Source organism: Phoca vitulina, unplaced genomic scaffold (genome assembly GCF_004348235.1).
Source record: "Phoca vitulina isolate PV1807 unplaced genomic scaffold, GSC_HSeal_1.0 scaffold8, whole genome shotgun sequence".
NCBI lineage: Eukaryota > Metazoa > Chordata > Mammalia > Carnivora > Phocidae > Phoca > Phoca vitulina.
Window position 1 is genome coordinate 70602173 of NW_022589711.1, and position 13233 is coordinate 70615405.

General features: G+C 37.0%; 1 protein-coding gene across 2 annotated transcripts; it reads left to right on the plus strand.

The window, feature by feature from the left end:
- Positions 1–5502: 5502 nt before the first annotated feature.
- Positions 5503–9491, plus strand: RPL22L1 (ribosomal protein L22 like 1). 2 transcript variants are annotated; one of them, XM_032406200.1, is made up of 4 exons: positions 5503–5640; positions 7225–7314; positions 7480–7601; positions 9228–9491. In XM_032406200.1, the coding sequence occupies exons 1-4, from the start codon at positions 5632–5634 to the stop codon at positions 9370–9372; spliced, it is 366 nt and encodes a 121-aa protein (XP_032262091.1). In that variant the 5' UTR covers positions 5503–5631; the 3' UTR covers positions 9373–9491. The 2 variants fall into 2 exon arrangements, with proteins under 2 accessions (XP_032262091.1, XP_032262090.1); XM_032406199.1 differs by having other exon boundaries at positions 5512–5640; positions 7222–7314.
- Positions 9492–13233: the final 3742 nt, after the last annotated feature.

Sequence of the window (13233 nt, forward strand, 5' to 3'; positions counted from 1 at the left end):
AACTAAATTTATTTTATATTCTAAATCCCTGATTGTCATTTCAGTAATCTTTACAGCATCTTCACAAGGAGTAGATTTCATCTCAAGAAACCCACTCTCCTTGCTCATCCATAAAAAGCAATCCCTAATCCATTAAAGTTTTATGTGATTTCAGCAATTCAAATATAATAATGAAAAAGTGAAATATTGTCAGAATTACCAAAATGTGACACAGAGATATGAAGTAAGCAAATGGTGTTGGAAAAAATGATAGGTTTGCTGGACTCAGCTGCTATAACCTTCAGTTTGTTAAAAAAAAAAACACCCAAAACCAATACCTGTGACGTGCAATAAAGCAAAGCACAAGATGAGGTATGCTAGTATTCCCGTGATACATTCAGCAGGATCAGTTGCAACCACTGAGTGTGTTTTGGGTAAAAAGGACCACCTACAAGGTTACATCAATTAATTGTCTGATTTGAGATTTATTTCTGGATCCAGTCAAAATAATTTTGGGGCCACACCCCTGGGCAGGTCCCAGCATCCCAATGACTTGTGTCCTAGTGTTTTGGAGGGCCAAAAAAGCTTGGCAACCTCGGTTGCCATCAGATCCCTAGCACAGATTCTAATTAGCAGAATGAAAGCTCACCTACTTAACACTGATAGTATGTCTGCCCTTCTTTGTTCACAATTATGTGTATGAGTCTCACTTAAAAAATTGCTGTCCTCTAGTTCATTTTAATTGCTGTGCAATCAATGAGATAAATCTTTTGGAGATATTACATATGTATCACTAACACCCTGATATTAGGGAATATACCTTCCTTTCAAAGGCAAATGGAAATTTCATAATAAAGAATATTTAGGGCACAAAGAAAACAGTAGTTTCTATAAGGTAGAAATATTTAAAATAACACTCTGATACCAATTCCAAGTGAAATTAAAAACAAAATTGAAAAATAAGAAAACTCTTCTACCTGGAAATTTAAGGACCTGTTACATAATTCTGTGTTGAAAGGGAACTACAAACAGAAGCAATTCCTGAAAGACAATGATAGTGAAAACACTATATATCAGAATCTATATAAAGCAGTAGAAAAAAATATGTAGCCTTAACATCTATATCAATAAAAATGAAAGAATGAACATAAGTGAACTTAAAGTCCTAAATCAAACTAGAAAAATAACAGCAAAATAAACCAAAAGAGAGCACAAGGGAAGAAATGATAAAGATAAAAGCAGAAATTAGTGAGGTGAATAGAAAAATAGCACATTAAAAAATAAAATTCTGGTCCTTTGAAAAATTAACAAAACAACAAATCCCTGGTCAATTTATTTAAGGTGGAGGAAGAAAACACAAATAGAAAAAATGAGAAATACTAGGAGGAATGACTAATAATGCAGAGGAAATAAAAATAAAACATTCAAATAAACTTGAAAACCTAAATGATATAATTTCTTAGGAAAATGTGGTTATTAGAATCAACCTCAGTAGAAATAGCCTAAACAGAATAATTTTAATAAAATAAAGAAATGAAAAGGTTATCAAGAAACCATACCACAAAGATTTATAGATGTAGATATAGATGGAAGGAAAGAGAGGAAAAACAAATGATAAATTAATGGGGTAAAGTGTTAATAATAGGTAAAAATATGAATAAAGGATATATAGATACATGTATGTATCTATATACCTTTTGTCCAGATTTCATGTATTTATGTGTATGTGTGTGTTCTTTGAACTATTTTCATAATTTTTATAATTTTAGGTACAGTAATTATTTCTAAAGTTTAATTCAGAAAACATGTATAGTACCATCTAAGTTTTATAAATGAATGTAATTACTTGTGTAATCTGAATGATTTATATTTATACATACACATTCACAAACATGCCCACAAAGCATTAGCTATTTCCAAACAAGTGGGATTTTAGATATTTTTATGCATTTTTTGTTTCTCTGTATTTCTTTCCATGAGCATTTCTTTTGACTTAAGATACTAATTTTGTTAATTAAGAAGTTCCTTAAAACATTGTTTATAATAGTGTAAAAGTAGAAATAATTTAAATGGCCACCAATAGATGAATGACAAGCTAAAAACAAGAAAAAAATGACAAAAATTAAGCAATTAAAAAAGATAGTTATTCTCATTTTAAAGTTTGATCAATTATTCAGAATTCCTGTGGCACTAACAGGAAAATCTTACTTCTGAAATTGCTATTGTTAGAAATAATAAGAACAAATTATCACTAAAACTTTTCCTAAATACACACTGAGAGAAAAGATGCATTGAAGCAAGCATAAATTTTTAATCATAGTTTTAAATGCTTTCTAATCAAATTAGTAAAGGAAGGACAAGCAGCAGTGATTTCAGTTCCTATTTCCCCTACCTGGTGCTCTTAACTTTCATTTATGAGTATTTGACAAAGAACATTCAAGGTTGGAGGAGTTAAAAGCAATATTCTTCAATAGTAATGAGTTTCTCTCAGTGCCTCATTGTTTGCACAGTTGGGCTGAACACATACTTTGTCAAAGCTGTGCAGTTTGCTTCCATAGGACTGTTTGTGCTATAATGTCATTTGAGTATTATTTTTCTGGAGATGGGTAGTGCTTTTCTATGTTGCATTCTAAGTAATTTCCCATTCACTAATTTTTTCTGCAGCTGTGGCTACTCTCATGAGAGTTTAACTCATCCACTGTTTCTGAGGTTTTCTATTTTTAATTTCTATAACTTATTTTCTTTTAGTCCTGGCCAATTTGATTGTTCCTGTTTCCCTTAATATATTTTAAATACTTTTAGCTTTTAAATATGTTCAAGACACTTATTTTATATTTTGTCTAATTCCAATGTATATTGGTCTGATTTCATAGGTTTTGGCAGGGTTGATTTTCATTCATAGTGGCTTGTTTTCCTGTGTATTTAGTGATTTAAAAAAATTGTCAGTTCATACTTCTGTAAGTTTATCACAGGGAATCCTTTGTGCCTGGATCAAAAGTGCATTTCTACAAATAGCACCTGCATTTGCTTCTGCCTAGCACTACCAGTCCAAGCACACTTTAAACAACATTTTTAGATTGAAGCTTTTCCATGCCATTTGAGCTGAGCTCATCCTAGTTCCAAACTTATATGAGCATGCCTTGTCATTTCTGCCTCCAAAAAATTTTTACTTTCCACCAACTTAATCATACATTAGAAATTATAAACCTGTGTTTTAGCCCATTTTTCAAGGTGGCTACATATGGAGGGGTTTCTCTGTGAACCTAATCTGCCATATTGTCCTTCTATATTTTATTTTATTGACTTATTCAAGCTCCAGAATCATGTAGATCAAATGACTGAAGTTTGTATTAGAAATATATCTCATATGTTACAGTATCTTATATTTGAATAACTGGAAAGGCAACTTCCCCTTATTCTAAATTGTATTGACTCTTTTCAGACATTTAATTCATATGTTTTAGAATCCATTGTCAAAATTAAAATATCTGGGAGAGGGGTGTTGACAGGCATTGTGTTCATACTGTATGTATAAAATTTGGGAAGCACTATGTACAATATTTAATCTTACCATCTGCACATTTCTAGTTAATATTCTTTTTAGGGTTTTCTCCCTAATTGGGAGAAATCTTTTTTTTTCCACTATAGTTTCCATCTAGTTATTTTGAGATTACTAGCTATTTTGAAACACATGTTTTTAATATCTCCTTTGTACAAATGACTTAACAGTTCTTTAGGGGTTTTTTTTGGTTTTGTTTGGTTTTGGTCATAACATGGAAGTCTGCCAAAAACAATGGAAATAAAATAGTGCCTCAATTAATGGCTTATTTTCAAAATACCCAATAGTGCATGGATCATTTCTGCTCTGCAGCCTGAGCAGCCCTTGAGGAGAAAATGCCAACTGCCTTTTTTCCCCTTAATGTTCGGAAAATAAGTGGAATTATTATGGTTCTTGAAGTAAACAACCAAAAAAAAAATCTTCTTGAAATGGATTTCTCCCAGGAATTCAATACCTTTATTCAGACCCTACACATTATATGCTTCATTAAAGCATAGTTTCCACTATTACTAATCGCTGTCATAAAAGATATATGCAGTTGTCACTTTCTAGGGTCAGTCTCCAAATTAACAACAAAAGTCCACCCCATCCCTACCCCTGGCCCCCAGTATGATAGTTTCACCTCCATATAAAAAATTGCAAAACATTGAGAAGCATATCACTTTTCTGATCTGATGTCAACTTGCAATTCTTCAAAGTTCAAAAGCTATTTTTTCCTTTTGTCATCTAAACTGTCACCACCCCACATCCACCCTCGTGTGCTTTGTCCATTTTAGTAGTTAGGTCTCAGCAAACATTCATTGAATTTTAATTGGGAAGCATTTTGGATGGAAGTCAAGAGTCCTGGGGTGTCATGAGCACACTATAAAGGTGCACACATGAGTTGTGTCTTTCCATAATGGCAGCTTTATTCAATCATAAAGCAAAGTTAACATAATTATAAAGCAGGTTCAGGATTCCAAACTCAATGACATTTCATTAGTGTTTAACTTGTTTTCTTACACATCACACATATTAAAGCACAAGAGAATCACATAAGATAAAACAAGGGGTAGGAAGTTAATGAACCAAACGCAGTCATTTTGTGAGTGTGCAGTTGAAATAAGGCCTCCCTTCGGTCTAAGCTCTCAGCACTTGCTATTTAAATATGTTCAAGCAGTGAAGGATCTCTGTTCTGTCCCAAAACCATTTGGGCAGGGTCTTCAGGGCAGTTGCCTTTTTGATGTGGTCAGAAACAAAGGGTCAGCATCTGGAAAGTCTTGACAGTTTGCTGCAAAAACCCTCCCTTTTTAAAGGAATTCAATCAGTCTTGGACCTTTGTAGACCTCGTCTGGTTCTGCTGGTTATCAGTTTTTGGTATGGTCAGCCTGTGCTGGCTTCCAAGACATCTGGTCTTAGCTGCAATGCCCTTGGCTGCTTACATCACTGCCTAAGTTCTGCTTCACAGGAGTAACTCCATCTTAATTTCTACACAGGGTTAACTAAAACCCATGATAAAAGTGAAGCAACAGTGAACTCAACAAGTGAACAAGTAAGCAATACTTTTTTTTCCTTAAGAGTTTTTTCCTCGAGAATCTAGTTTATTTTGGCTCCCTCAAACAGTTATTTCCCTCAACGGTCATTTAGAAAACAAGACTCATAGACAAAACACAAATATAGAAGTAACCTCGCTGTGGGGTCGTAATTACAGTGTAAGACAGGAGATCCCAAAGCAACCTGAGAGCCTTGCCCTGATTGGAAAGAAGATCTAGGCGATTAGTGAAAGATGATTCCTCCATCCCTCGGTCGTGTTTATCTGGGAACCACCTCCCGTAACTGCGGAGACCTTTGTAGTCAACGGACGAACGTCGTCATTGGCGGAAAACCCTGAATCATTTTACTACGGCCGCTAGCTGGCGCGCTCAGGAAACCTGACCGCGTCCGAAGCCTATCCTCCGCCGATCACGCCCGGGTTTCCTGGGTTACGGGCCTCCCCACGCTCTCTTCCGGGAGGCGGCGAGCATACGCTCTCGGCGCGTGACGCAGTACGTTTTGGTATAACTACGTGACGCGCGGCGGTCGCTTTCTCTTTGATCGCCCGACCGCCTTTCAAGATGGCGCCGGTGAGTGAGGGTGGGATTTTGGTGGGACCATGTTACCCCAGTGTAGATGATTTTTGCCATCTAGCGAGTTGGGGATCTCTCATTTGAGATAAAGGGAGGGTAGAAATGGAGACTGGGTCAGGAACACAAGCACGATGTTAAGGTTCTCAGTTGTTTTTCGAGACACCTGGCGACTGCCATGCGGTCTAGTGGAGTTCTAGGTGGGCCCGGAGTTTGGATGAGTGGCGCTGGCAGCTCAAGGAAGGAGGTACAACGACGAACCGGACTAATGGGACAGCATTGAGCCATTTCTTTTCAATCTCGCTTCTAATAATGCCAATGCTAGCCTATTCGTTTGCGCTAGGAAGGAGATTGGGTAATCGGACCGGTCTGATGGCCTTGCCAGAGCGGAGGGAGCTCCGAGGCTACAAAAGTTTCAGAGAACTTTAGAACTAAATTGGGGAACAAGTTTCTTTAATATCTCATGAAGAAACTTTTTAAAAGATAAAAGTCAAGACTCGCAGATGTAAAAGGAGCGTGCACCAAAGATTTTATGTTAATTAATTAACAAGGGAATCAGTAAGATATTTAAACCAATCCAAAGAGCATTTGAAAAGGTAGGTATATGCGACAATTTACCAGTTCTAAGTTTTGGATATTTGGGGGTGGGGGGTACAAGTTACTCGGCTACGTAAAACCAAACTGGCATTAGTACTTGGTGTCCTTTTGGGTGGCTCTAATTTGGAGATGGCATCTTCTGATAAATACTGATTTGTCTGTTTTCAGTATATTGTCTGAATGTAATTGATAGTAGCCACAGCAGCATTTTACTTGGATAGCCCGATTATGTGTATTGGTCTGAGTGTTGGGTATGAAAAACTAAAGTTACGTAATTTTTTAAAATTGAAAGTCTTTACAGGACCTAAGGTCCCCCTCCCCTCTCACCTTTAACAACATAAGGATTTAATTCTCTAGACTTGAGTGGATAGAATATCCTATTCTGGCACATAATTGAGGTTGGGCAAGGTATTGTGTACTACCTGTGTCCCATAGGGCCTGGCCTGTAGTAAATCGTATCTGATAATTTAAAATTGAATGTCAGTGGTCTGGAAAATATTAAAAGCCCATAAAACTTAACTTGGTGATTGGAAAAGAATGGGCTTCATTAGACATTCCGTGGGTTTCAGTTTTAATTTACAATAGAAAGTAAGATTGATCCTTGTATTAATCTTTTCTGGTTGTAAATACAGGATTCTTTGGAATTTACTGATGAAGGGAACTAATAATAGTGGCTTGCCGTATGCTTCGAGCTTTCTTGAGTTTCACTTTTGAGACACTTGCATGGTGGGCAGGGAAAATTTCCTTTGGATTTTACAAAAACTTCGTTTAAACCAAGGAGTGTACCCCTTTTCACACAGCCTGGCTGAGAAAAAGGGTATATCCAATAGCTATGAAGCAATTTTTTAGAATTTTGGACCATTTCATATATATACGTATATAACATCACAGTACATTGTACATCTTTGGGCTGCTACAGATTATTTAAAGTTTGTATATAAAGTAAGCAAATTGAATAGTTGTAATTATGTGAACTATCTGTAGCAGAAAGACAAGAAGCCTAAGAAGTCAACCTGGAAATTTAATTTGGACCTTACCCATCCAGTAGAAGATGGAATTTTTGATTCGGGAAATTTTGTAAGTATCACTCTCCTCAGCTTGTTTTTATCATTGTAACAGAGTTCTTAATGATTAAAGTATGTAATATTTGATTTTAACCTAAGCTCTATTCCTAGGGTACCTTCCCTAGTGAATATCTAGGGTTTTCTTCCCTAGTTTTGCATGTTTTCTGTTTTAAAATAGGAACAGTTTCTACGGGAGAAGGTTAAAGTCAATGGAAAAACTGGAAATCTGGGGAATGTTGTTCACATTGAACGCTTCAAGAATAAAATCACAGTTGTTTCTGAGAAACAGTTCTCTAAAAGGTTGGTATTTGTTTCCCATAATACTTTAGGGAAATTATGGTAATTGTGAATATTTTATAGAATACATAATCCTTGTGTTTTCATAGGCAGGAGTAGATGTGTTGATGATAAGGTCAGGGAGATACAAACAGAAGTGTTTTGAACTTATTAATGGCCTATGTGAATGGAAAATATGTTCAGTAACTGGGCCAGTTACTTAGGCTGGTTGTCAGTAAGCGTAATTTATTGCTGGAATACAGGCAAGTTATATACAGGGCTCCTGTCCAGTGCATGGTAGTCCCTGAAACCCAAATTATATATGAACTTTAACAATGTTAAATGTTTTAATATTAGAACATGTTGCAAGAAACAGGTCTAATGTGTAACATGAAAGTAATGTCCTGAAGTAATATAAATGTTTTCTTATACGTGTGGTTTTAAAGTTTTGGTGGTTTATTTAGTAGAGGCAGCCAGTCAAAGGTAAAGTCTAACATTTTGCCAGTTTTAGTTCGTTTAATTTACTTAAATACTAAGTATTTATATGACGGCACTCTTGTAGGACTGGATAGCCAAGTAGGCAAGTACCTACCACTAAGGAGCTTAAATTCTAGTGGAAAGAGACGATGAAATATTAAGTAGTTGATAAGTGCTGTGTAAATGCATAAAAAGGATTTCAGGGTTGATATTTTTAGATAAGGTGGTCAAGAAAATCTCATCTAAATGGAGTGCTGGAGTGAGACATGAAAATTAGGGAATTCCCAGTTGTGGCTGAAAAAGACTGGTGGTGGAAGCTGAAGACTATGAACCTATTGTGAGAATAGGTGAGCCGGTGGTGTTTTGGACTTAAGGAACAGTGCATGTTAGCTGTGGTTATGAATTCATCACTAGGGATTTGGGGATGAAAGATAATGTTCTCAAGGATCTTACAGACATGCACATAATTATTATAAATGCAATCCTGTAATTGCTGTGTTGAAGGTAAGAGATAGGACATAAGAATTTGCAGAGAACCTGAGATGGAGTGAAGTATTCCTAGCAGAGGGAACAACGTTAAGAAAGGACAGGGAAGCTCAAGTACTGCTTGATAGTTCAGAATTGATGTAAAGTGTAAATGAAAGAGAGTGGCTGGAGTGATGAAATTAGACCATGTTCAAAGCTTTATATAAGGACTGAGCCGTATGTTAGTTGAAAATGTGTCGATAAACTTGTACATGGATTCAGCCCTGTTGATAGGTTTCCTTTTGTTGATCATGGAATTGAGGTTAGGGAGGTTAATAGTGGTGAAAGGAATGTTAACAATTTAGTACATAATACATTTAAGGAATAAAATTGTACATTAAAAGGTAATCTGGTTATGGCAGTAAAACTGAAGGGGAAACTACTATTGCTCTTTTTAGCTTCAGCATAAAGGATGTTTATTTTAGGGATATGGGAGAATAGGGTTTGTAGGGCATCAACCTATTGTAATTGGGGTTGAATGGCCACCTTATTCTTAGATCCCCAACAACCTTGAACAATGTTGGATACAAATGAAATATTTTGGAGGGAACATTAAAGAAAAATGAATACAACTGCATATCTTTTATATAAGCCTTTGCATAGTAGATAATTGTATTTCTTAATGAAATTCATGTCTTTATTTTAAAGGTATTTGAAATATCTTACCAAGAAATACCTTAAGAAGAACAATCTTCGTGATTGGCTTCGTGTGGTTGCATCTGACAAGGAGACTTACGAACTTCGTTATTTCCAGATTAGTCAAGATGAAGATGGATCTGAGTCTGAAGACTAGATGAAGCTGCCCCTTACAGGGTTTTGCTTGTTAATAAAACAAATGAAGCATGGGAAAGAAAGAAACATCTAGAAATGGACTTTTAGTTTATTCGTAAATAAAAAGCATTGTACTCTGTATGTTAAGTTTCTGCCTCTTTTATTTAAGTATATGCCATTTACATGATTCTGGGCTTTCCTTTGATAGTTTTTATAAGCAGTATTTAAATAGCCAATAGCTGGTAGAAATTTTTCAGGATTTCTGAAATTCATTCTTTTATGGGTGTCCTCAAGTTAAAGTATGTAGTGTTGTATAGGAAATACTGAAACACTGTGTTGTGTATGACTTTATATAGTGAAATATTTAAAATTCTCTTGACAGACTTAAACATTTTTATAGAGTGTAAATTGCAATTCTGAGTGCCTAGAACAGTTCTTACACATATGTGCTCTTATTGAGTCACTCCTGCCCTCTGCTTCAGAGGATGCTGACTTAGTTAGTATAAAAGCTGTGGGTGAGCATGGTACTGCTCTAAACCAATGTTTAATTGCCTATTAGACATCTCCAACCAGATGCCTTGTAGGTACTATAAATTCAAAACCTTCAAATCAGAACTCTTCATATCTCACCAAATCTCCTTCTGTGTTCCTTGTCTGTCCAACTCAGCCAGTTGGAATCTCGTTTCCTATCTCAAGCTTCTCCCTGCTGGTAATTCTAAAAGTGGTGGTCATCTGTTGCTTAGTTCTCAGTGGATGGCCCCTTTCCCCTAAATAAAGTAGCCTTTGAGCAAATAGAATGGTTTGGCAAAATCCAGATTGCGAGAGATAGAGAATAATGGGAGGGAGGTACTGGAGCTGTATCAATTTTCTTGGTTTTCCAGTAGTCCCAAGTAATGTGTGTCTTTCTACTTTTAACCTGAAAGTGGTGTCAGTACCTCAGATACTTGGGCCACGGGCCCTGATGGCAGTAGAAATAAAATAATGCCTTGACTATTAGAACCTAATGTACAGATTTACATAATTGGTTTGGGGAGTGTTGAGAATAATTTCATCAAGAGTGTCAATTCCCTTGACCATCAAGGACTTGTTGAGGTGCTCCCCAACGTTAATGTTCTGCTCTAGTGCAGCAACGCCTTCGTTCTTTCCTAGCTGTAATAAGCCCTTAACGGCCCTGTTTGAATAGTTCACGTTTTCTACCAATAGTTACCAAGATCCTCCTGTCATTCTTTTGTTGAGCATTGTGGATACAAGGGAGTAAAAATAGCCTACTCCTAGTATGGTTAGGGAAACACCAAATAATGCTATACAAACTGTTTCAAGTACAACAAAGGAGAGGAGTTTCTAAAAGCAATTTGATCTAGTCAAGGTAATGAAGTATTTGAGCTGACTTAAAACAGACATGGTAGTAACTGGGAAAAGGGAAAAGGGTGTTTTGGGCAGAACAACATAGGTAAAGTTCTCAGCACTTTGAGAATCTGGTTGGTATAGAGTACATCTGGAATAGAGTGGTTATGAGGAAAATTTGGAAAGGTAAGGTGGAACCCAGCCCATGCAGGACAGAAAAACGTTTTAATCTTGAGAGCAATGGGAAGCTACTGAATTTTAAGTGAACAGTAATGTGATCCAATGAGATGCGCATTTTGAAAAAGATGTACGGCTGCATTGTGGAAAATTGTTTTCAGAGGGGTCATAGTAGATGCAAGGAGACAGGAAGGTATATGGCAGTATCCTGTGGTTATGGTAGGTAGCATTGGGGTGTTGGAGGAGATGGGGAAAAGGACAGATTTTAAGAGATTTCAGAAGATAAAATCTGGGACTTGGTGGTAGGGAGAAGTGTTGAGGGTGACATAATTGACTAGAAGATTGCATATGCTGAGTTTGGTCACAATAGGGGAAGGCAGGAGTAGGGGGGAAGTTCATTTTAGGCCAGGCTGAAGTTGAGGTCCACAAGATGTCCTTCTGAGGAAGGGTCTAAGTGAAGATGTCCACTAGTCTGTGCATAGGTGATAATAAACAGTGGGGAGGGGTGAAATTGCCTGTGGGGAGTGTAGAGTGAGGATTAAGTGTTGCAGACACCAAATGCCTCTATTCGTCCCCTAGAGTGATCCTTCCAAATGATCTGATTGTGTTATTCAGATGTTTAAAATTATTCTTCAAAGTTAATTTAACATTAATGTGTGTTCAAGCCTGTGTACACTAAACCTTTAAGGAGTTGGCAGGTTAGTTGAGACAAGCGAATTTATTTATTTAACAATTTATTGAAAGCCATCTGCAGAATGCAGTATCACAAGTAGAAACACCTGTCTTTGTGAAGCTTATACTCCAGTGGAGGAAGACAGAAGGTAAAGTAAAATGTATGGTACATGGTAAATATTATGAGAAAAATAAGGGAGATAGGGAATGTAAAGAGGAAGGAGTGTTGCACTTGTAAATAGGGTCAGGAAAGGCTTTACCAAGAAGGGCTCAGCGTAAAGACCTAAAGGAGCTAGTGGATCCAACTAGATACCTATGGGAGAAGCATCCAGGCAGGCAGAGAGACTAGCAGAACAAAGGCCCTGAGGCAGGGGTGCCTCTGGTATATTCAAGGAACAATAAGATTTCTGTGATCTGAGCTGAATGTGTGGTGGAGAGTAGAAGGAGGTGAAATTAGAAAGGTGAAAGGGGTATGTGTGTGTGCTTGGCAGAGGGTGGGTGGGGAGTGGAGGATGGGGTGTATGAGTTCCATTAAGCCAAAATGTAGCTGCTTAAAACTGTCAACTTATGGTTTCTGAGGGTCAAGAACCTAAGAAGCAGCTTAGCTGGGTGGGTCTGATTGAGGATTTCATGAAGTGAAAGGCTGTGAGCCTTGGCTGCAGTCATGCAAAAGTTAGCAAACTACTGCTTGTTTTTGCAAATAAAGATTTATTGGAACTGCAGTCCTGAACATTATTTTTCATATTGTATAAAATGGCAGAAGTGAATAGTTGCAATAGGGACTATAGGCCCTGCAAGACCTAAACTATTTACTATCTGGCTCTTTAAGAAAATCTTTCTTTTGGGCTTGACTGGAGCTAATGATCTACTTCCAAGGTTGTTGGTAGAATATGTTTCTTGCCAGGTGCATTCTGCATGGAGCTGCTCATGACATAGCAGCTGGTTTTTCCTAGAGTGAGTGATCCAAGCCAGGAGGGGAAAGCAACCAAGATGGAGGTTCCAGTGTTTATAACCTAATCTCAGAAGTATTATGCCATTGCTTCTCCTTTATTCTATTGAGCACACAGACCAAACTGGGAAGAGTGAGAAGGGATTGCACAAGAGTTTGAACACCAGGAGGTGGGGATCTATCCAAGGCCATCTTGGAGGCTGGCTACTGCAGGAGATACCAAGTAGGGAGAGCTGTGCAGGCCATCTGCTTCAGCTATTTTCCTGAGTACAATGAGGAACTACTAGTAGACTTGAGCTGAGAAGTGTAATCTGACATATTTTAAATGAATGATTACAGTGGAGTATTTTGTTAGTCTATGGTAAGAAGCTACGGGAATTCAGAGAATCTCAGACTAGGCATTCCGGCACGTGACTTCACAGTTTGGAAGCTATGAAGAATAAAGTCTTTCTGAAGGGCTAAAAGAGTCTCAGATTTTCTTTGCCTTGCAGCATCTCTACATGAACTGAAAAGTTTTTTTTTAACTTGATTGGTTTTTGTTTTTTAATTTTTTAATTGGTATATATTTTTCCATTCAATTCTGCTATATGTATTTGTATCCATAAATAATATATAACATTGTTTTGTGTCATTTTATAATTTGCAAAGTGGTCCCAACCTATGTATATCCTTTTGAATTTATACACTGAGTACAATTGTTCATGAGATTTGTGTTGATACGTACAGATCTGGTCAGGATTT